This window comes from Ochotona curzoniae, unplaced genomic scaffold (genome assembly GCF_017591425.1).
Source record: "Ochotona curzoniae isolate NIBS_2020 unplaced genomic scaffold, NIBS_Ocur_1.0 contig_3432, whole genome shotgun sequence".
NCBI classification, from domain to species: domain Eukaryota; kingdom Metazoa; phylum Chordata; class Mammalia; order Lagomorpha; family Ochotonidae; genus Ochotona; species Ochotona curzoniae.
This window is the reverse complement of record NW_024465859.1, coordinates 1607122-1631620: the sequence shown is the minus strand read 5'-3', so window position 1 is coordinate 1631620 and position 24499 is coordinate 1607122. Positions and strand designations below refer to the sequence as shown.

The 24499-nt window shown below is 41.6% G+C and overlaps 1 protein-coding gene across 3 annotated transcripts in view; it reads right to left on the bottom strand.

Moving 5' to 3' along the window:
• NELL1 (neural EGFL like 1) overlaps positions 1-24499 on the bottom strand; it is an 824967-nt gene that overhangs the window by 606096 nt on the left and 194372 nt on the right. For all 3 annotated transcript variants that reach the window (XM_040980278.1, XM_040980279.1, XM_040980280.1), the window contains one exon: positions 12262-12335. In XM_040980278.1, the coding sequence (XP_040836212.1) occupies positions 12262-12335 (74 nt within the window). The remainder of the gene's footprint in view (positions 1-12261; positions 12336-24499) is intronic.

The window sequence follows — 24499 nt, the reverse complement described above, 5'->3', positions numbered from 1 at the left end:
GACTGATTATGAAGGACTATGCTATTGTAATAACATGGTAGAAATTAATAGAGGTTGGGAACTGTCATGTAATAAATCAATTAATTTTTTTAAATAACAGCAAATGTAGGGAACATACGTTTAAAAAAAGGGTTAGCAAAAAAAAAGTAAATAAATAAATAGAAAAGTAATGAAAGAAACCTCAAGAGGAAACAGTTCCAACTTGCAGATAAGGAAATGATATCTCAATTTCAGTTGGCTGTTTAGGAACATCAGGACTAGAAGGAAGCAGGAAACTTACCTATTCAACATTGGCATTTTACTTTCACCTACTTATAATAAAATTATAATTTATTCCCTCCTCCAATAAATAAATTAACAGGTAAATAGATGGGCAGATTCTGGAGTGATTTACATTTGCATTTTCTTATTTGTACTTTTTCCATTATATTCCAAATTTTGCATCATGAATATAGTATTCTTTTGTGGAAAAAAACAGACAATTTATGTTTTAAGTATTATAAAATACTTTTTAAAAATAATCACTCATGAAAGGTTCTGTTTCAAAAAAGGGTTTGCTCTAATGAATAATCAGTCAACAATTCTAATCAACCTTTAAAACAGTTAATGAGTAAGATCATCCTTCCAGCTTTTCAAATAGAGACACACCTTTTCAAATGAATTTGAAAATAATATGGACCATGATTACTGTTGCATAAGTATTCCTAAATCCATTTAGTCCAAACACATAATCAAACATAAATCTTTTCAAACTTTAGTAGTGAAATGATCTATGTTAAGAACTGTTTTATGATTAACACTTTTAAATCTCCTTGATTATAATAGGTGCTTTTCTATGACATTTGCCCTAACCCCTGTGTTGGTTGAAAAATACAATTCTTCCTTTTTTTCTCTTTCATGATGATTATCTCCATGCCAATAGCCAAATATACATACTTTCAGAGCCAGTATTGTGACCCAGCCTACAGCCTACAAGACCGGCACCATATATGAGAACTAGTTCCAGTCACAGCTGCTCTACTTTTATCCAGCTCCCTGATGATGCAGCTGGGAAAGCAGCAGAAGACGGCACAAGTGCTTAGGCCCCTGATACCCACATGGGAGCCTGGGGAGTAAAAAAGGAGAAAAAAGATTCTCTCTCCCTCCCTCCCTCCCTCTCCCTATAACTCTATCTCTGTCTTTCAAACAAATGTTTTATTTATATGTGTATATGTTCTGTATGAAGTTTTAAAATGATTCTAGAAAACCAGAAATGAATGGTCTATAGGCCGTCCTTTGTAACTGGGGATCTACATGTAAACCACAAAGCACAGAAAATTATCTGAGCAATTATTTCATTAGTTCCTTCAAGGATAGTATTTAGATTATAACATTTTAGATATCTAGGATTAGCTAATTCATTATCTAAAACAGATATAATTACACATTAGGACTTAAATCTTGGGCCCAGCACAGCAGCCTAGTGGCTAAATTCCTAGCCTTGCATGTACCAGGATTCCTTAGGGCACTGGTTCATATCCTAGCTGTTTCACTTTCCATCCAGCTCCCTGCTTGTGGCTGAGAAAAAAGTCAAGAACAACTCAAAGCCTTGGGACACTGTGTCCCCGTGGGAGACTCAGAAGCAGCTCCTGGCTCCTGGCTTCAGATCAGCTTAGCACTGGCCATTGTAGCCACTTGAGGAGTAAACCAGAAGATATTAAGATTTTTCTTGGTGTCTCTCCTCTCTGTAAATCTGACTTTCCAACAAAAATAAAAAGAAATTTTTAAAGACTTGAATATTGATAATAACTGCCTGAGGGAGACCACAAGCCCTTTCATCCTACACCTATTACCCTCTCATTCTACTGAAATGGGCTCCTCCATGGCCCTTTTATAACTGCTGCCCTTTTTAAGGGAGTCAATGGGGCACATAGTCTAACCAATTTTTGTATTCACTCTATATAGAGAGATAATTTAATAATTCCTAATCTACCCCTATAAAATTCAGAAATAAAAATTATTTCTGTTGGAGCAGCAGCAGAAACTAGGAGAGGAGGCTGTGGGTACATATCACACAGGCTTAAATGCCAACTAGCTCACAACAATGAGGCTTTACTCTTCCCTGAATCAATTTTCATATCTGTATCATATCTACTGTTAAGGGTTAATCTGTAGGTCAATTCCTAGAAAATAGCAAATAATTGAGAAATGCTAAATATTATGTTCAGTACACTTCCTACTATATAATTGGACAAAGAAAAAGGAAAACTAACAAATGTTTTAGAAGGTAAAGTTATTCACATATATTCACATATGCATGCATTCTTTTGTACAAAAGAATCTGTCCACTCCTGCTTCTTTTTAAATTGTAGAAACAATAAAAGCTGAACACAGCTGTGTAAAGGACTTACAATGCACCAGCAGCAACGTGGAGTGTTACTGAAATAAGCTAACATTCACATCCATGCCCCTATCTTCTACAGATCAAGTTGGCCTGGATCTCTCTGAAGATAACAGAGATTGAGTCATATCAGTGACCCATGCTACAGTACCAACACAAAATGTAAAAGAGATGGCTACCTGTCTGTGACAGCATGATTAGCCCCAGGATAATGCCTTTCATCACCCTAGCTTTCCCTGATGTAAAAAATAAAAGCAAAAGTTGTCAGAAAAAAAAAATCATGTTCCATTTTCTAGAAGGGAAAACAGTGGCTTTAAACTCAAGAAGGACAGGTATGGGCATGTGTAATAATGTCAGGTTGCAGCCAATGATGACTTACTTTATTCCAAGCACTGCACTGAGTTCTTCACTTGTGTTATGCTATTTAATTGGTCCAATACCACTAAGTAGTGGTATGCTACCCCCAGGTTATGGGCAACTCTACTCTCCCATGCTTAAGCTTTAAGTTGCTTGCTGATCCAGAAACACTATAAAGCTCTCTCACTGCCAGGTTCCTCCTGCCTCTGCCACAGACTAAGGAGCCCCTGTGTCAAGCACACAATGATGCAAAGCCACAAAACAGTATGGACACATGGATTCCCAGGGGAAGTCAGGATGAAGGGGAATGGGAAACCAAACAGGTACATTAAAGGGCATTTATTGCTGATATTTATTCTGGTAAATGAAAATAAGAATAGAGGAAAGATACTTCCACCTCAGAACTCCATAGAGAACTATGTTTAAGTTCTTTTGCTAACACCTTCTTGAGAGTTTCTACCAAATCCCTAATTAGCTATCTCCTTCTCTCTCCAATTTTTGAAATACATTTCTGTTCCACAGGGTTACAACAAGCAGAAAATGAAGTAATGTATCTAAAAGCATTTGCAAAGATGGGCTATGCTAAGACACAATACTTCTAGTGAGTCTCTCTGAAGAGGTCACACAAAGCCAGTTGCACTTTTTTGGGGGCTGTGACTGCTCTGTGAAGCACCCTCTGTACTTTGTTCTCTTGTCTTTCCTTCTTTGCTTCCCTCCGCCAGTCCCTTATTCATATCCTCCTAAGGCTGTGCTTCTCCACTTTCCATAACCCAGCTCAATGACCACCAACGAGGAGTATAAATAAAGCACCAACACAAAAGCCCAAGCCTCATGCTCTGTTATGTAAAGACTTTCATTCAACAGGTAAGTAGTATGATTTTGCCCACTGTTTCCTCATTAATGTTGGACAGGAGAAGGGATGTTTGTCTAAGCAGCATAGCAGAAGATACTGGGGCAAACAAATTCTTGTTGAAGCCATCCTCATGCAAATCCCTCTAGTGAAAGTGGTTGTGGCTAAAATTAGCTCTTTCTTTACAATGCAATGAGTAAGATAGGGAGGGAAAAAATCACATAGAAGGAAGAAAGAAATAATCACTTTTGCTTCTGATTCTTAACTGATAACCTCCACCAAAGCTCTTACTAGAATGCAAGGAACTTTGAGGAGGTGAAATCTCAAAGCCTTCGGAACTAGGGCTTTAATTAATCAATTAATTAGTCCATTAATTAATTAATCTAATAAAAGAATTCAAGGAACACTCAATGTGACTAAGAACTAGATAAAATTCCAGGATTTAAACCAAATTTGTGTTACTACATACTTTGATTTTTTAACCTAATGCTGCATTGTAAAAATAATTGATTGCACCCCATTATCCCCAAGAGGACAGAACAACAGCCACTGGATAGAACTCAAAAGGAGATAGAAGTTCTCCACCCAATTAAAGGAACCCTCTGATTACTAACATTTTGCAACCACAAAAGGAGTTATTCTGGATTAGTGAATTCCCAACACTATTATGTGCAGAGTGGTAGGGGTCAGGGGTGTTTTTCAAGCATGAAATTCTATTTAAAGTCTTATTGGTTAAGGCAGCAGGTCTTTAGGGATGCCTATATCCCTAATGCCCACACCGTTTGGTATTAATGCCTTTGTGTTGTCTGTTTCTACAACAAACACTGACTAGTCCTGTATGACCAACGGACTGTATAGAAAGGAATACTCCATAGTTTGGGAGATCATGTTATAATGGGAGCCACACCTTGGTCTTCAGAAGCATTTGTTCTGGGGGAAGCCAGCTGCCAGGTGAGAAACTCTTCAGATCAACAGACCACAAAACTCAAAGAAGTGGCAGAGACCAAGACATAAAGGAAGACCTACACAGAGAGAACTTCCTGTTATAGTCATCTTAATGAGGCACTGGGCATGTGAGTAAAGAAGCCATTGGAGATATCCAAACCATGTCAAGCCCCCAATAGTTTTCTAGCTCTAGTAACTGTCAGATCACACAGGTATGTGAGACACAAGTTAGACCCACACAGATGAGCCCATTCAATCCACACAACCATGACAATAATAATAAAATGCTGGTGTTATCGTTAAGTTTACAAACGGCTTCACAGCCATGAATAACTAAAATGCTACAGTTGAAAGAACTCCTTTTCCTCCCCACTCCTTCCTCTAGCACAAAATAAGTTCCTCCCCTGCCTCAAAGAGCTTCTTTTTTTAAAAAATATATTTTGAAAACCTTTACATAGTTAATTAGGGTAAAAAGGGTCAAGGGCTACAGGAAAGTGGGTAAGACTAGTATTTTTTCAATATTGTTTCCTTCATGTTTAAAGGAGGGTATTAAGGGAGAAGGCCCACCCAATTTCCCACCCTACCCAGGTCCCGGATGTAGGGTATGCTCTGAGGTTCTTGTTCAAGTGGTTTTGGTATTTCAACAGTTATGAATCGCTGCCAGTCTTGCCACTCCAAGCATGATGAGGTCTTTGAAGAATACACTGGTTGACATAGTCCATCATAGAGTCTCTGTTTGCCCCGTATTTCGCTGCCAAGATATAGCTGAGATGGTTGGTTGACTTGTTCTGTCTTCTCTCTTTTCTTGGTTAGGGTTCTGAGTCCAGCATTTTGATTGGGGAGATCTCCAATGAAACTTTGTCTGAGGTGTTCCCAGTCTAGATTCTTGTATGTGCTAGCAAGTACAGGGCCTAGCACAGTCCATCGCCCCGACCAGCTGGTGGTTGCAATTGCTGGGTTGGTTCTGTTTTCACTCCCGACTTCCACTGGAACCAATGGGTGTTGCAGTTCAGCCTGGTGCTGCCCAGCACTTTCTTGGCCCTCACATAAACAAGTGGGAGCTGCAGCCTAGTTGGAGCAACCTACAATAACCCCCACCAGGCCCGCCCCCACCCTGGTTTGCCAGTAAGTGTAGCAGTAGTCCAGTCTGTCCCCACCCCATTCCACCCCAGCCGCTGTCCTAGTTTTATGCCCTCCCATGGAAGTGGTAACCCAAGAAGGAGGAGCCCACTATTTCCCTCCCAGCCCTCTCCCACTTCCAGATTGTACACTCTCCAGATAGTTCTGTGGTTTGACTTGACAGAACTGGCCCCCAGTGCCAGCTCCTGCCAGCTGATGCTGTGGCTAAGCCCAAACAACCCCCACCCACTCTAAGTTTGTTTGTACCAGTAGGAAAAATCAACCCAGCCTGGCTTTTGCCTGATCTAGTCCACATGAGGCGCACAGGTGCTGTAGCTCTGCCTAGTCTGGTCTGCCCCCATCACAGTCCACGGTCTCCAGTGGGAGTAGCTGTCCAGCAAAGGAACCCTCCATTACTCTCCTGCAAGCTCTGCCCCCTCCCTTCTTTGTTCTCACACTTGCTGGTTGGGCACTGCGGTCCCTTCCGGTACAGGCAACCTCATCTTAGCATTCCGTATTGTGTACTAGTCTTTGTTGCAACTGAACCTGGCTCGACCCACACTGTTCTGGTGTTTAGATTTGCCAGTGGATGACGTGGACAGATTCAGCCTGGTCTTCCACCAACCTCTGCCAATTGTATGCCAGTGGGTAAATTTCCATGGTCTGTTCTGAGCTGTTTCTTGCGCTTACCTGCCGGGTCTGTGTCCTGCCAGAGGAGTTGCCCAGGCTCCTCCATCAGAATCTCTCCCAATGCCAGGTTTCATGCTTACCAGTGGGTCCATGAGCCAGCCCTACTCAGTCCACCTCCTGTCATAGCAGGAACTGTGGCTTTTCCTGACTGGCCTTCGACCCAAACTGGTCCTTGCTGTTGGATGTTTCAGCCCAGCCATGGTTTGTCCATACCCACATATGGCTCACACATGGCTCAGTAGGGGGTTGAGACCTTGCCTAGTCCATTGCACATCTATCCTGGTCCTCCAGGACACCAGAGGGTGTTGGGGTCTGGCCCGGTTCGGTGTATCCAATCCCAGTCCACACTTGTGCCAAGGGAGACTACAATCGTTTCCAGATCAGAACACAGCCCCCATTCCAGGTCACACGCCCCTTGGTGGGAACCTCAACCCAGCTAGGGTTGTCCCCTTAGCTCCCCAACCAAGCCTGTTCCCAGCCATAGATCACATGCATGCCAGTGGTTGCTCTGACTCAGCTTGGCACAGCCCCTCGCCTGTCCTGACCTCTGCCTTAGACACTGTGGCTTAGCGTTCCTGGCTCACGCAGACCAGTAGGTACAAGAGCCTAGCTTGGCATGACCTGTGCTCCGTCCTGGTCTCTAGTTTTGCTTGTGGGTTAAGGTTTGCTCAGTCATGCCTGATCTACCCTGTTCCATTACCAATTGACACATTACCCAGCTGTTAGAGCTACTTTGCCCAGCTTGTCCAACCCCCAGGTCTGGACCACATGTTCACCAGCGGGAGCTATGGCTTGCCAGGGGAGTTTTCCAAGTACCTCCAGTTAATCCACTCCCAAACCCAGTTCTCATACATGCCATTGGGTGTAGGCTAGGTTCCAGCGAAGTCTAGCCTTCCATTTGGCCTTGTATGAGCTGGTGAACGTTGCAGCCCAGCCCACCCCACACCTTATTCAGGATGCACATTCGGGTGCTGCTGCCCTGACCAGTCCAAACTATTGGGGGTTCCTTTACCTGTAACTGATAGCAGGCTCCTTGGTCACACCTAGCTTAGTCCAGCACCACCACAACTCTTGAGATAACCAGTGGGGCTAGAATTTTCACAGGATGTGGCCCACATATTCCTCACAGATAGTTTTTGAGTGCTAGTTAATGTAATGGCTTGCTTAATGTGACCCTTCTCCTGATCCATCATCATATCAGGTAACATGACATAATTCTGCAGGACAAGCCCCGAGCCATAGTTTCAGCATGGACTGGTATTTGGTGGTCAGCATTGTTCAGTGATTACAAGTTTTACAAAGGAAGAGTTACTGCCAATGGGAATCTTTACGAATGCTTCACGTCCTAGAAGCACAGTGGGTTCAATTTGGATCTACCTAAACAGCGATTCAAAGAACGAAAACCCTAGAGCTTCCTGGCCGTGCGGCCAGCAGGAGCCTGGAACCAAATGGTGCACTGGCCGCCCGGGTACAGCTTACCACGTGCACATGGTGGCTGTTGTCTGGGATCCAAGCATGAGACGCCCTGTCCTGAGACCCACCAGTAGCCGGGAGGCTGCTGGAAGTTTAAACTCCCAGGCCCAAGATTACGCCCCTCCCCAATCCCACTCACCGCCCAATGAAGGTGGCAGGTAGTCCCGGACCTGCCCAGTCACGGAGACCTCCCCCCTCGGTGTTCTCACCCCGAAGGGAGCATCCCCTGGAGCCCAGGCAGGCCTGGGGACAGCTCACCACGTGCACATGGTGGCTGTCGTCTGGGATCCAGGCATGAGATGCTCCATCCTGAGACCCACCCAAAGAGCTTCAATGCCATCATAAGGGAGAAGGAACAAATGACATTTGGTTTCTTCTGATCTAAATCTTTCCTATGGATGTTAGTTTCTTCCTGGGAAAACAGTTTCTCCCAGGATATAGTCTAACTGAATGGAAATTAAAGTAACAGGCTCTGTACACAAAGAGTGAATCAGGCAGCTGGACTGTATGACCCCAGATTTATTAATGATGTGTTCTCTTCATACACTTTAAACCTTACATAAATGATTCAGGGAGAGTAAGTATCATTGGAAGTTCATCATAATTACAAAGATAGACCTTCAGGATTCCCCTTTCTGAAACCATAGCTCCCGTTTCCTAACTTCTAGGACTAATCTTGGCCTTATGGAATTTTTGAGATTCTTTGTGTCCTCTGATCTTCTGACTACAAAATCATCATTTTTGCCTTTATAAGCCAGAGAAGACTTTTGTTGCTTATGAACAAAAAGATAAACTGATTTGTGGGCTGACATTGTGGCATAGTCGGTTAAATTGCTGCCTGGAATACTAGCATCCCATGTCGGCACTGGTTCAAGTCTTGGCTGTTCCATGTGTGATTCAGCTCCCTGTTGATATTCAGAGAAAAACAGCAGAAGATGCCCCTAGTGTTTGGGCCGCTGCACCCACATGGGAGACCTAGAAGAAATTCCTGGCTTCTAGAGTCAGCCTGGTCCAGCCTCAAGTTTTGCAGCCTTTTAGGGAATAGTCCAGAGAATAGAAGATATCTCTCCATTGCCATTGTCACTGCCTCTAACTTCATTATTTCATACCTTCAATTATTCAAATTAACATCGTGATCCTCTGGTCCCTGATGTTTCCACTGTAATTGCAGTGACATTTCAAAATGCAAAGCTGGTCATAATATATCCAAATACACACCTTCTATAAACGCTCACCTCCATTAAGATCAAGTCCAAATCAGTTATTTTAAATCTGTCTATATTTCCAGATTCATTTCTCATCATCTTCTCTGAAATCCCCTAAAACTTTATACTGGAATCAGTTGGATATTTATAAATGACATTCCATCTTTCCTTGGTGTAGGCCCCAGTCTCCCAAGAGTTAACTCCACAGCTTAGCTTGTTTCTCAAGGTGTAACAGGATGGGCAATCCTGGCCTGATACATTTAGCCCCTGACTTGACTGAAAGTTCCCTCTTCCCTGCTTCCCCTTTTTAACATGCCCTCAGGGGAGCTTAGGTGTAGCTTGAGCATTGGGAAAATACTAGGAAGAGCCAAGCAGACTATAACAGATGTTGATTGACCTTGAATAAATGGCATTCTCTTCACAAGAATGACCCACTGTGTTGTCTGTTTTGAAACCCTAGTCCCTCCCCTGGGCTCGGGGTGTGTGTTGACTAGGGTGTTGGGGTCACCTTGGTCAATGCATTCACTTTCATCTGTGAAGGAAACAGTGACTGCCCAACATCAGCCATCCCCTCCCTTTCAGAAGCCCTAACTAACTAAAAGGCTCATAAACAATGCTATTCCTGGGCCCGGCGCAGTGGCGCAAGTGGTTAAGGTCCTCTCCTTGCACACCCCGGGATCCCATATGGGCGCCGGTTCTATCCCGGCAGCCCCGCTTCCCTTCCAGCTCCCTGCCTGTGGCCCGAGAAAGCAGTCCAAGAGGGCCCAAAGCTTTGGGACCCTGCACCCGTGTGGGAGACCCAGAAGAGGCTCCTGGCTTCGGACTGGCATAGTATCGGCCCGTTGCGCTCACTTGGGGAGTGAATCATCAGACGGAAGATCTTCCTCTCTGTCTCTCCTCTCTGTATATCTGCCTTTCCAATAAAACATAATAAAAATAAATCTTTAAAAAAAAACAATGCTATTCCTTAGTACAATGAACCGACCAGTGTCTTACATGCTAACATATTGAACTACTAATTATTATACTTTTGTTTTCCTCATTACATGCTATCACTTTCAAGAAAAAATAAAATGTCTTATCTCTAATCCCAACTCTTTGCCCTATGCCTGGTTTATATGTGTATTATACAAATGCTTCATAAATACTGGAAAAAGACATTTGGTTACCACTATTTCTCTCTATCCTAGAAGCATATGCCTGGAATGTAGCAGCTACAAAAATAATGATCAGTGAAAAAAAAAGAAGAAAGATAAATAAACACACTAAATTAAATTATGGTGGAAGCGAATTTGTAAATAAATGAAATCAAAGGACATTTAAAAGCTGCTCCATAAGTTTCAAATGATTTGTCCCCTGGCTATCCCTTTAGAAGATAAAAAATATATATATATTTATTTTTACTTGGAAAACAGATCAGATTTATGCAGAAAAAGAAAGATAAAAAGACCGTTCATCTGCTGGATCACTCCCCATATGGCCACAACAGCCAGAGCTGAGCACATGTGAAGCCAGGAGCCAGGGTCTCAGAGTTTTTCATGTGAGCGCTGGGTCCTCAGGCCCTGGGCTATCCTCTATTGTTTTCCCAGGCCAAAATCAGGGAACTGGAGCAGCCAGTAAAACACACTGGCAGGCACACAGGATTCCACCACTTTACACAGTGAGGATTTAGCCACTGAGCCATCATGACCAGCCCTGGCTATCCCTCTAGTTTCATTTATTATTGCCCTTCCCTTTGATGAATCCATTCTTGCTATCCTGGCCCTTTTGCTCATCTCTGAACATGACAATCAAGCCCCTGGCACTTGTTTTCTCTTTGCTTGGAAGTCTTTTCAGGCAAATAACTGCATGACTGAAAGCCTACCTTACCTAAGACTTTGCCTTAAAATTATATTCTCAGGAGGCAGGTGTCTACCCTAGCAGTTAAGATAGCAGATAAAATGTATATGTCCCATATCAGAATACCTGGATTTTTTACACATCTCTGCCACCAGCTCCCTGTAAATGCTGCGAGGCAGCAGCAGCTCAAACAATTGGGTTCCAGTCTCCCATATAAAAGGCCTAGGCTGAATTCCCAGCTCCTAGCTTTGACCCCAGCTCATCCTTGATCATAGTGGACATTTGGGGAGGAAACCAGCAGATGGGAATGTGTGTGTCTACCTCTCTTTCTGTCTTTTTGTCTCTCTCTCACACTCACTCTCTTTCTTCTTCTTTCTCTTGTAAATAAATTTTTTAAAATAAAATTACAGCCTCAGAGAGGCTTCTTTAACCATGCCAAAGCTCTCTAAACAATCATCTTTCTCCCATTTAAAAAAAAATTGGCATTATGTTATATATTCATGTATTTATTTATTTTATACAAAATATTTTCTCCCTCACCAAACTTTTTTAAAAGTGATTTATTTGAAAGGCAGAGTTGCAGACAGACAGACAGATCTTCCATCTGCTGGTTCATTCCCCATATGGCCATATTTGGCCCAGGCGAGCCAGACCCATGTGATAAGGTTTCCATCCAGGTCTCCCACCATAGGTGACACAGGCCCATGGACTCAGGCCATCTTCCTGCTCCTTGCCAGGCAAATTAGCAGGGAGCTGGATAAGAAAGAGAACTGCCAAGACTCAGCACCCATATGGGAAACCTGTCTTGCAGATAGCAGCTTAACCTGACACTAAACATCAACCCCAAACTGTCACTTTTATAAAGACAGACATTTTGCTGTATTCAGTTATAAAGCCAGAATCAAATATCATACACATGTACAGCATTTGCTCAATGCATGTTTTTAAAATTATTAGTGAATGAAACCTATGGCACTATATATCTAATTTCAACTAATGCTTTAAAGGGGGCACGCAGAAGACAAGAAACATTTTCTAGCATTATTTCAGTCACTTGAGTGTAGTTACACTGTCACAACCTAAGCTGATTTCATTTACTCCAATTAGAAACTTTTCCTAGAGCTACTTACCATGATAGCTGCTAGATTTCCTACCAATATCCCCACCTCCCATCCTTTCTTGGTATCTTTTTCCAAGATTATCTATGCCACAGCTGACCACAAGCCAACTGCATAATGATCATCAACTTTCCTCCCCACTCTCCAGTCCAGTCCAATACAGAAAATTCCACCTCTCAGGGACAGATCCAGGCCCACAGGCCTCACTCAAGAAACCTGTGTTATGCCCACACATCAATGTGTTCTCTCTCCAAAAGGGATAGGGATCACAAAATTGAAACTCACTCTGCATTCCCGACAGCTCCTGGTTAAAATCCGCTGGCCTTCTGCAAGAACTTTTCCTCCATAGATGCATTTGGCTGCAATAAAACAAAACAACAACAAAAAAGTGTCAGACCATCATGCTGCACCACAAAATTACCCCAGAAGTACCATTCAACATTGACAGATTCCACAGAAACAAATTTTCTCATTCCAGGAAAATACATCTTGTCTAAAAAAAGTACTTGGGGACAGGCTGCATAACCCTGGAGTCCTCCAGTCAATCCTTCTTTTGACCTTGTTTTATTTATTTATTTATTTATTTTGTCTCACCAACAACATACAATTACTTTAGCGCTGTAGCTACCAAAGAAACTAGACAATGAGTTGATGTGGCAACAAGTTAAAACAAGGAAGAACAAGCTGTCACCGCATGGAATACTTCAGTAGTATTTTTTCATTCAGACACTCCAATTATAAAATGAATGAATGGGTGAAATGGAACCCATATGCATCACTCATCAAAACTTCAAGGCAATGGAGAAAGATATTGTTTCATTTTCCTTGTGATCATAGGAGGTGGGTGTCCTTAACCTACATAATCCTAAAATACTGCCCAAATGCCTGAAAACTATAAGCAAACCCTTTAAATCTCTACATCAATGCTTATAAAACTGCCTTTGGAAAGGTGACTTCAAAAGAATAATAGGGATGGAAGACAGGGGAAGCAGGCCTTGTTTAAAAATTCAAGACATAAATAGAACTCCAACTTCTCAACTTAGACTAGTCTGAGAATCAATTCATGACTTAATTTGTTCATTCACTTATAAGTCAGCCACCTAGCTATGACCTGAATGTGACTTTATCAAATTCTCCAGCTACTCCACCAAGAATAGAACACAATGGCCTAACTATGCCTGTGTCTCCTGAGATATGTCTAATCTAAGCTCACAGGAGAAGGAAAAGTAAAGACAGTCACTCTAAGAGATTTTTCACATTAGCTTATGATTGCTGTCTCATATATACCTCATCTCGGGACCTTCATATCGATATCTGCTAAAAATGGATTGATAAAATTTTGCGGTTGCATAGTTCTACAATTTTCTGATACTTACAGAATAGAGATGCCTTAGTAATTAGGTGGCCCAATCCTTTCTTTTTGGCCATAGCAAGAGCAAAGCTCAGAGACACTGCTTTACTTAATGCACTCCTACAATACTATGCTGCATTATGCTGCCCAGAGTCTCCTATATGACCAAAGATCAATGCCTAGAGCTCCTGGAACGGAGCAGTGGACAGCCAGCAGCTCTTAGCTGGACACTCATTTTGGATATGCCCTGATCTCTTTGCCCAAAGTTACTTGCAATGCTGCTTCAGAATGTACAAAGAAGTGACCACTTGGCCCCAGCTAGGGTCAACTTTGAAAGGACATTCCAATTCTAAAGATCCCTGCAGTTAAAATTTTCTTTTTGCCCAACACTTCTCCACTTCAGAGATTGTTTCCTCTGTTTCCTCTCAAGACTTGATCATCAGCAACCCTGTACCTCATCCAAATCAACTACACTCTAGCATTGACATCCAAGCATCTGGATCCTTCTAATTGCTAATTCTTAATCAAACTTGTCTTCAGTCAGCACATACATCTAAGCAATGCTCCTTCCTGAAGTTTTTAGGTCAAGCTACTTTTCTCCATGATCCAACCTCAGCCCCCAAACACTATCTTCACTTGAGCTATCATTAACCTTCTTTAGCTCTACCACAACCTGCTAACTTTCCCACAATTTCGACTCTGTCTAGTATTTCTCTACGCAAAATTTAGGTACATTTTTGGCAGATTTATTTAATTTGAAAACTAGAGTTACAGAGAGAAAAGGAACAAGAGAAAAAGAGAAACTGATCTTCCATCTGCTGTCTTGCTCCCCAGATGGCAACATCAGCTAGCAAAGGACCAAACTAAGCCAGGGGCTTCTTTTGGTCTCCCACATGGGTGCAGAGTCACAAGCACTTGGGACAGTCAACATTGCCATCCCCAGATTATCAGCTGAAATCTGGATTGCAAGTGGAGGAGCTAGAGCTCAAACCAGGACTTTTATGAGATGTCAGCATCATGAGCAGGAGTTTAACATACTATGCCACAGTGCTGGGCCCAGGAATATAGATTTTTTTATAATTAGTTTCCATGATACTGTTGTAGATACATGGGTTTCTCTCTCCCCTCACTTTCTTCACTCCTTGCTTTCTGCTCCCACCATTTTTCCTCATATTATCACAGTGGTATATTGCCTAGCAACAGTTGTAAACTTAATTTCCTGCTATCCAAGAATATCATGGCATGGTAGGTATTGGCAGAGGTAGAAAACCTAGTATCATTCTGTCAAGGTATATTTAAGTGTTTCATTTAGAGTCTTCTTATATTTGAGAATAGAGACAGCTCAGCCATGAATATTTAAGTACAAGTATGAGCCTGGTTGAAACCAATGTGGGTATTTAACACTAGGACATTCATGTGTCTTCTTTTGATCAAACTTTATAGCTCACAGAACTTGTGCTTTCACTCACCCTCCCATGCACTGACCTCTGCATATGTTCTAACCTGTCCATGCTTTCATTTACAGGCTTTGTTCTCTTCTATGGGTGCAAACGGCATCATCATCTTCCTACAGGCAACAACTTGCATACTTATCAGTTTTACTTTAGACCTAACGTAACTCATACAGTTTTTCTTGACCTCAAATCCTGATTTGTTGCTCTTTCTTTGTATTTCATGTCTATTATGATATGGGTTTGGCCTAAAGAATACAAATCATTGTATCTTGGCTGCACATTTAATTATGTATGTTTCCTACTCACTGAAACCTTCATGAATGTAGGAACTATGTCTATTCATAATTTTATTTCCAAACTCATGCCTTGTGTCTTCAACATACTGTTGAAAACGGTAAATAATTATAGAATTAATGCCCCTCTATTAGACAGGCAAAACCACTCAAATTTCCTGATCCCTGAGTCACTTATGCTAATGAACACAGCTTTCAGCAATATCAATAGACAACCAAAATTTCATGGCAAAAACAGCAGCAACAAAGAAAAAGTGGAAAAGTAATACAATTTTTATACAAGACATTACCTATCTTGTTAAACAAAAATCTACGCCCGATCTTCTTTGATGCCTCAATTTCTGTATTAATCACTTGCAGCTGACTCAGCGGCTCTAATGACAATCTGGATTCACCAACAGACTTGAATGGGAAAACCAAACTTGTAAAGACATAGAAATCCTCTCTAACAAGTCCCCACACTTCCAAATGCAGCTAGTGCCAACTTTGCAAGGTGGCTTGCTCTAGAGTGACAGTTCTGTTAAAGGTACTGCTGTCAAATCTTCCACCTGTGTGTCAGGCCAGGCTCAGAAGCAAAGAAACAGACTTTTCTTTTTTGCTTGCCCCTTTCCACGTCCATAGTGGTGTTAATGCACTTGCTACTCTTTTTGAAGACATTTGTCTGATCCCTTTTTCACCTGCCTGACAGACTCACCCAGATCTCCTATTTGGAGATAAGAATAACTCATTATCTACATTCACACCATACACAGAGATGTGCCCATCCCTCAAATCTACCAATCCAGTATAAAAATTATGTCCTGGGGCCAGTAAGGTAGTGGTACAGGCTAATGCTCTAGCTGCAGTGCTGGCACCACATATGGATGCTGGTTGGAGTCCCAGTGGCTCCACTTCCAATTCAGTTCTCTTATAACCTGGGAAAGTGGAGGATTGCCCAAGCCCTTGGGCCCCTGCACCAATGCGGGAGACCTGGAAAGACACTCCAGACTCCTTGCTTCTAATAGGCTCAGTTCTAATTGTTGCAGCCATTTGAGAATTGCAGATGGAAAATCTCTGTCTCTCCTCTCTCTGTAAAAATCTGGCTATCAGATAAAAATAAATCATTTTTTAAAATATTAAAAAAACCCTATATGCCCAGTGTACATCATGCCCTCCCGTAGTAGAGTTTTGTGGGCTGGTGAATTATGTCAACACATTGCTAAATGTCTCAGCCATTTGCAGTCAGCACCACGCTTGTGATCACTATGTGAAGTATCTATGAAATTATCTTAGAACAACATTCAGGCCTCTGCCAGAGGGCTCAAGAACTTCACCTACTTTCTCATGTAGAGTTGTACTTCTCAGACAGCACTCCTCTGCTACTACCCTCCATATGCCTCACATCAGTCCTTATTATCCAGGCTCTTGATCTTCAGCCCAAAGGCTTAGTTTTGATGTTTGGAGAAATTCAAGCAAAAGGTAAGTTAGGCTCTGGTGCCTTTGGCTCAGACATTCAGGTCTCCATTTCAACAGTTTTCAGTGTAAGTGCGAATGTAAACGGATTCCCGAAACTCTTCAAAACACACCAACAACTTGCAAACTAGAACATTTTACAGTGTTCAACCATGAAATCAAAACCCAGCACGGACTCGTACTTCTCTAATGTCAGAAAAAAAAAAGTACTATAGATTCAGGGAATGAGTTATTCAGTTAAGCCTTTTTGCAGCCAAAGATGTCTGGCCTTTCAAATTTGACCTTGATTCCTCTGGTGCCAAGATTGGACATGTCTGCCATTTGGGTGCACAATGAATAAACAACTGACAGGTACAGTTTGACATCCCTGTCAGCTACGGATGTGGAGCTGCTCATCTTTACTTAGGCATTTGTATCCTGCACACACACTCCAGCCATCCCTGGGCACTGAGCAACTTAGAATTTCAGAATCAGCAGTCTTTTTACACTTTAAAGGATAGTGTCAGATCAGAGGGGCTGAAGACACAAGGATTCTTCCTCCCTCTGTGAGCTAATTCACAGCCCTGGCTTCAGTTACCATCATTCTGAACAAGACACCGACATCAAGCCAATTGTCCCTCAGGCATTGCCAACTCAAACATGCCAAGTGGAATGTATTGGTCCCCCAAACAACTTCCTGCTTCATATCTGTTAATCACATACTGAGTCTCCCACAGGCTCTAGTTCAAAATTTGGCAGCCTCTCCCTTGAAGGCACTCTGTCCCAAATTCATTTGTCTCATGCAAAACAATGCTTGTTTACTATCTACCACGTGCCAGGTCCTCTGGCTGTCACTCACACATACTCCCTCCTTTTGTAGCTCCCCAAACTGAGCATACCTGCCAGGCTTACCACCAGCAGCCAGAATAAGCTGCAAGAATAATTCATTACTCTTGATACAGTAAATAGCCTTCCCAAAATCACTGCCTTGATTACACGACATCCTGCTTTAAACCACTGCTTTTGGCTACCAAAAGCAATTTTGTGTTTATATCTGTGATTTTTCAGGTTGGATTCCCTCTGCAAGAAATGCTCTTCTTATCTTGCATACTTAGAAAATGCCTATGCATTTTCAGTACTCTTCTACATTGATACTTGTGAAATTTTCTTTCCCACCCTCCAAAACACACTGGAGTTTCTTTGCTACCTCTTACTTAAAAAATTATTTATTTGAAAGGCAGAGTAATACATAGAGGCAGAGACAGAAATCCAGGAGCCAGGAACCCCACTGAATCACCAACATGGATGGTAGGGCCCAAACACTTTGGGTCATCTTCTACTGCTTGTGTAGGCACATTAGCAGGGAGCTGGATCAGAAGCAGAGCAGCAAGGACTCAAATGAATAATCAGATATGGGATGTTGACTTCAGAGGCAACTTAACTCTCTGTGCCAAAATGTCAGTTCCTGATAAAGCTAATTATTCCCTGTGAGACCTCTGTATCTTATAGAATGTTCATGTTACACAATACTGTCCATCGTGTTCTACAGCAACAGATAGAAAACACAGGTGAGTAGCATTAGTTCTGGAGCTAGAATGCCTAGGTTATTTCTGCTGCACCAAAGCTGACAGGGCTTAAAGAAGTTACTTCCTCTCTGTGTTTCACTTCCTCATCTATAAAATGGGTGAAGAGTGGAATCTACTACTTTGAGTTTTTGGAAGAATTAAAAGACCTGATTCACATAAACGACAGAATAGAGTTTTGCATACAGTAACTGAAGAACATGTGCCCACTATTGTAGCCAGAATTAAATTTGTCTTGGAGAAGGATTTCAGTAAGAACTACTGAACACTTCAATTAAATAGAGTCTTCATTCCCCAGACTCAAACACTTGTGCATTTTTATTTTTCCTGCACACCTCTGTCAAAGACTCTCTGTCACCATCAACAGCATCTCCTCTTGCCTTTACCACCTCAATTCATTAGCAAATGCAGTTTTCCACAGCTGCAATTTCCTCCTGATTCTCCTCCCTCCCTTCCACCTGTGCCTACACAAAGACTACAGATTTCAACATATCATTACCTGAACGTCATGACTGGGTAGCTCTAGGTAGAGCCCTGGAAACCTCCAATTTAAGCATCTCAACAGAGAATTCTGATTTGGAATAGATATATTCAAAATGCCTTGCAAACAGCATATATCCAACAAATGTTTGTGAAGTAGAATTCCTGCACTATTGTAGAATCACCATGCCTAGAGCCTAAGAATCTGTAAGATTTCCCTGAGTTTTTCCTGATGCCTCCCAATCAGATAGAATATCCTGGTTTGGAACAGAGTTGTGGCCTGGCAAGTTAAGCCACTATCTGTAACACTGGCATCCCATATGGGCACTGGTTAAAGTCCCAGTTGTTCTACTCCTGATCCAGTTCCATGCTCATGCACCTAGGAAAGCAGAAGACAGCTCACATACTTGGAACTCTAACTTCTCATTACCATCTGGCCTAGTTTCAGCTGTTGCACCCATCTGAAGATGGAGACTATCAATGGAAGATTTCTGGTTTTCTCTGTCTCTCCTTCTCTTTCTGTAACTCTGCCTTACAAAAGAGAAAGAAGAGAGAAAGAGAAAGAGAAAGAGAAAGAGAAAGAGAAAGAGAAAGAGAAAGAGAAAGAGAAAGAGAAAGAGAAAGAGAAAGAGAAAGAGAAAGAGAAAGGGAAAGAGAAAGAGAAAGAGAAAGAGAAAGGGAAAGGGAAAGGGAAAGGGAAAGGGAAAGGAAAGGAAAAAGAAAAAAGAAAAAAGAAAAAAGAAAAAAGGGAAGGGAAGGGAAGGGAAGGGAAGGGAAGGGAAGGGAAGGGAAGGGAAGGGAAGGAAGGAAAGGGAAGGGAAGGGAAGGGAAGGGAAGGGAAGGGAAGGGAAGGGAAGGGAAGGGAAGGGAAGGGAAGGGAAGGGAAGGGAAGGGAAGGGAAGGGAAGGGAAGGGAAGGGAAGGGAAGGGAAGGGAAAAGAAATCTCCACTTTGAAAATGCCCTTTCCTTGTACACAACCCAACTGACCGTTCCATTAGCCCAGGAAAGACTCATTTTTTTCAGGCAACACACTAAGACACAGTTACTCAAAGTTCTTTTCTTTGTGCAAACAGACACCACTTTTTTGAGGTTATTTATAATAAATGCATAAGCAGTTCAATTTGCTCCTAGATATTGTTGCCCTTTCTCTGAATCAGATTAATAGCTTGCTTTGCTGTTCCTAAAATAATGCCCCTTCCCCAAACTTAAACCCAGAGAAAATATCAGGGAAATAACATAGGTTCACATATAAGACATCTAGGGAGGGTGTTTGGCATAGCAGTTAAGCTACTAATTGGTATGCAAGGATTCCATATTGGAGCACCAGGATTCAAACCTGGCTGTGCTGCAGGTTGCAGTCTCCACTAATGTGCACCTGGAAGACAGCTGGTGATGCCACAGTACTTGGATCCCTGATACCCATTGGGAAACATGAATTAAGTCTTCTGACACTGTCAGGTCCTGGCCCTAGCTGGAGCAGGATTCTGGGAAAGAGACAGCAGATGGAAGACCACTCTCTATATAGTCTCTGTCTCCTAACAAACAAAATACAAATGAAAAAAAAAAATGGAGAAATATTGTATTGCTTATAGAGTGTTGTTTCAAACATGGCTGGAGAGTTGTCTAACATGTTATATGTACACATTCTGAAACAGGTCAGCCAAAAGTGTTTTGGAGAAAGGACTATCAGTCTGTAACAGGAAATTGCAGTTGGATAAGAGATTACCCCACCCAGGAGTGATGGAGCACAGTTGCTTCTCTTTTCTTTCTAGGGAGAGAATTACCCTAGCACTCATTCTTGGCTCCCTGTATTTCTTGTTAATCAGTGCCTCTCTAATTTCTGTTCTGTTATTGCTGCTGCCAGTCTGCCTTGTAAGCCTTAACAACTCCATGTTCCTTTGCAGTGGTGAACTTTGGGATGGACCCTGACCTTCAGATGAATATTATTAGTGAGCTTGACCTTGTGAACACCACCTTCGGAGTCACTCAGGTGTATGGACTGCACAACACCAGACAAGCTTTTTGATTTCAAGGTAAAGCACCTCCTCCTTGGCATGGGACAGAGGTTAGGGGAGGAGAGTTCATTGGGAAAAGTGTTCTGCTATTGTTGGGGTCACCTTTGCTATTTCTCTTTTGTTACTGCTGTCCTACAAAATGTTCAGTAAACAGCAGGTGTCCTGAGAGTAGAAAGGACACACCAGAGACAGAGGAAAGATGTCCAATTTGAAAGAGAAACACTTCTTTGGGGATTTTGGTGAGGATCTAAAAGTGCACTGAATCTACATATCCCCTGGAAGCCACTGTCCAGCCATCTTATCGGATATTTATCTAGCTGCTAACTGTATATTTACCTGTGTCACTCACCTAACAGGAAGCCCAAAACCAGAGAGCTCAGATGATGCCACGAGCTACATTCTCTTCAGGATACAGCTTTCTTTATCCTGTTCATTGTGAACTTGATAACTCATTAACTCACTCCACAATCATTTATAAAGGCAGGATAGATAGCTTGGTTTTATCTTGCATGCCTGATACTTTGTGGTATTCAGGTTTTTGAACAATTATTTACTCTGAATATGCTTCATTGACTTCATCTTGTAACACTTCCCTCATGAGCCTATTATAGGATTACAGGAGCTCATCTACTAAAATGATTAAAGCAGTATGTGGGATGTGCGAGGAGCCGAGAAAACCAGGTCTCTGGCCAAGTGGACAGACGCCCTATCAGAGTACCCAAGTTTGATTCTCAGGTCTGGCTTGCTGCTGCCATCTACCCCGGCTCGATCACTTGGGTTGCTGTCACCCACACTGAAGACTCAGGTTGGGCTACTAGTTCCCAACTTCAACCTGGGCAGACTCTCCTGTTGTGGACATTTGGAAAGTGATTCAACCAATAGGAGATCTCTTTCTCTCTGTCTCTTTTTCACATAAGAGTAACTAATTCAAACTGTTTAAGAAGGAAATTTACTCAAGGAAGCACTTCCAAAATTTTTTGAAACGAAAATAAGGAACTTAACCAAAGGAAAATAACATTCACAGAATAGTAATTTCACCTACATACAGATTAACAGTCCATGTTAATAGACTAAACTGCCCAATCAAAACAACAAAATGCAGATTGTCAGACAAGAGTAAATAGAGAAAACCTAAGTGTATGCATCATAGGCAGTATACATTTTTACCTTTTTCTTGTTAAAAAATGTTTTATTGGGCCTGGCACAGTCCCTAACAGTTAAAGTCCTTGCCTTGCACATGCCAGGATCCCATATGGGCAACAGTTCTAATCTCAGCTTCCTGCTTCCCATCCAGCTCTCTGCTTGTGCCCTGGGAAACCAGTGGAGGATGACCCAAAGGGTTGGGACCAGGCGACCACATGGGAGACCCGGAATAGGCTTCTGGGTTTTGGCTTTGGATTGGCTCAGCTCTGGCCATTGTGGAAGTTTGCGGAGTGAAACATCAGATGGAGGATATTTCTGTATCTCCTCCTCTCTGTATATCTGACTTTTCAAAAAAGTAAAAAATGTTTTATTACATTTAATTGATAAAAAATTGTATTTACGGTGCACAAACTAAATGGACAACCAAAGTAAATATTCTCCATCATTTTCTTTGTTGTAAAAATATTTTTAAATGTCTGTAAATTCGTACTAGAATGCTTGTGTCTATCAGTCCTCAGTGTCCCTTACATCATTACCACAGTTTCCTTCTAAAAGACTAAAAATACTTTCCTTGGCTCTTCCACCAAAGTGCAGATCGAGCCACCTAGTCCTCAAGGGTTTTCCAGCACCTTCCCAGCTAAGTTCTCTATAATCAGACCAGGCAGGAATCAGTCATTACCGCACTCAGAATTCCACACAATACAAACAACTTCTTGGACTCCAAAATCTGCCCCTCTGACACAGGGTGATCTTTCACTACTCTGGGTGCCAGTACTCAGAAACTGTCAAGTGCATATTTTTACTAAAACCGGTAAGAAATAAAATCCTTTAGGTCAGAGGTTATCAACTTTTTAATTACCATAAGCACCTTATATCACTTCTTATTAAGTTTCTCTTGGATAGTGATCTTAATTTATTTGTATTACTACTTTATTAAACTCTGAACATACCAAGCTACCAGTTGTAGCTGCTGAGAAAATTAGTGCTACTTTACTTAACTGCTATGAATCCTACTAAGGGGAAAGAGCACACTAATGTTTTAGCTAGAATATATTGATGTCTTGGTAAAACTTGGGAAGTTCCTGAAATATCTTTTTAAAAGTGAATCATCAGACGGAAGATCTTCCTCTCTGTCTCTCCTCTCTGTATATCCGCCTTTCAAAAAATAATAATAATAATAATAATAATAAATCTTTAAAAAAAAAAACCTAAAATGCTCAAATGACATCTAGTAAAAAGGCAATTCTACAGTTTTCATCAAGGGGATGAAAATGTTAATTTTCAGGCCCAGTACAGTAGCCTAGAAGCTAAAAGCCTCGTCTTGCATGTGCCAGGATCCTATATGGGCACTGGTTCATATCCTGTCTACTCCCATTCCCTTCCAGCTTCCTGTTTGTGACCTGGAAAGGCAGTGGAGCATAGGACAGCCCAAAGCCTTTGGACCCTGCACCCATGTGGGAGATCCAGAAGAAGCTCCTTGCTTCAGGTCAGCTCAGCTCCAGCCTTTGTGGCCACCTGAAGAGTGAACCAATGGATGGAAGATCTTTCTGTATCTCCTCCTCTCTGTAAATCTGACTTTCAGTAAAAATAAATAAATCTTAAAAAAAAATAAAATGTTAATTTTCAATTCATTAGATGGACTCTGAATGCTATCATAAGGAACTACAAGATACATATGTATAATGATACACAAATGTGTGTGTTTGTGTGTGTATATATATATACATACATATATATACTATACAAAAACAAGTTATTTAAAACTAATTTTCAATAGTTAAAATCAGGAAATAACCTTGATATCTATTCAAAAACTAGAACAGCATTGTTAAAACAAAGTTAGGCAAAAAAGTCAAACAATTGAAAACCATGAAACTCATAAAATGAAGCTTTTACAGACTTTCAAAAAGCACAGTGACACACTTCAGCAAGAAAAGTCACCAAAGTAGGATACAGAATTGTCGCTGCGCAGTATGATTTCATGTGTACATAAAAAATTAAAAAAATTATAAGCCAAATAAAATCCACTAAAATTTCAATCATGAGTCTTTCCACATGGTGATATTATAGATGAATTAACCGTCTATTTTTCTCTGTGTTTTGAAATGCTGTAGTAAGTAAAAGACTTCATTAAGATGTCAAAACACATATCACTTAAGGGATCAATTACTCCTACATTTAAGCAACAACTTTCAAGAGGTAGCATCCACAGATCAGTGCAGGGAATTCCAAACAATTACAGTACAAATCTCAGATTTTTACATAAACCCATTATAGTATGTTTATGTCCCTCTGTGCTGACTCTTACACAGAATATCAAGATCAGAAAACAATCATCCATGCAAGCTATCTTTCCTTCTTGGGATCCAACAAAGATTCAGCAACCAGGCACTGGAACTGTCGGCATGGCCAGGCATCACATCTCAAAGTACTCTGAAAACAGAAACAAGAAGGTTCTTCTCCAAGTTCACCCTCCGAATGGGTGTGTTGTCCCAACCATTAACAAAAGGAATACTCCAAGGTTCCCTTCAAAAGAATTCAACAAAGACCTGGGCTGGGCCGCCAGACCAACTATACCCACATCCACAGGCACATGAAGAGAAAAGTTTTTCTTAAGAAATATGTACACTATGAAGTTTTAAAAATCCACTGACATGGGTATGTTTCTTTCGGTAAATAAACTGATCTTGAAAAGGACCTCTGGGGTGCCACAATCATAACCAGACTTCTCCTTTTCTGTAGAAGATCACGTGGTTTGATGAAGACTATAGGT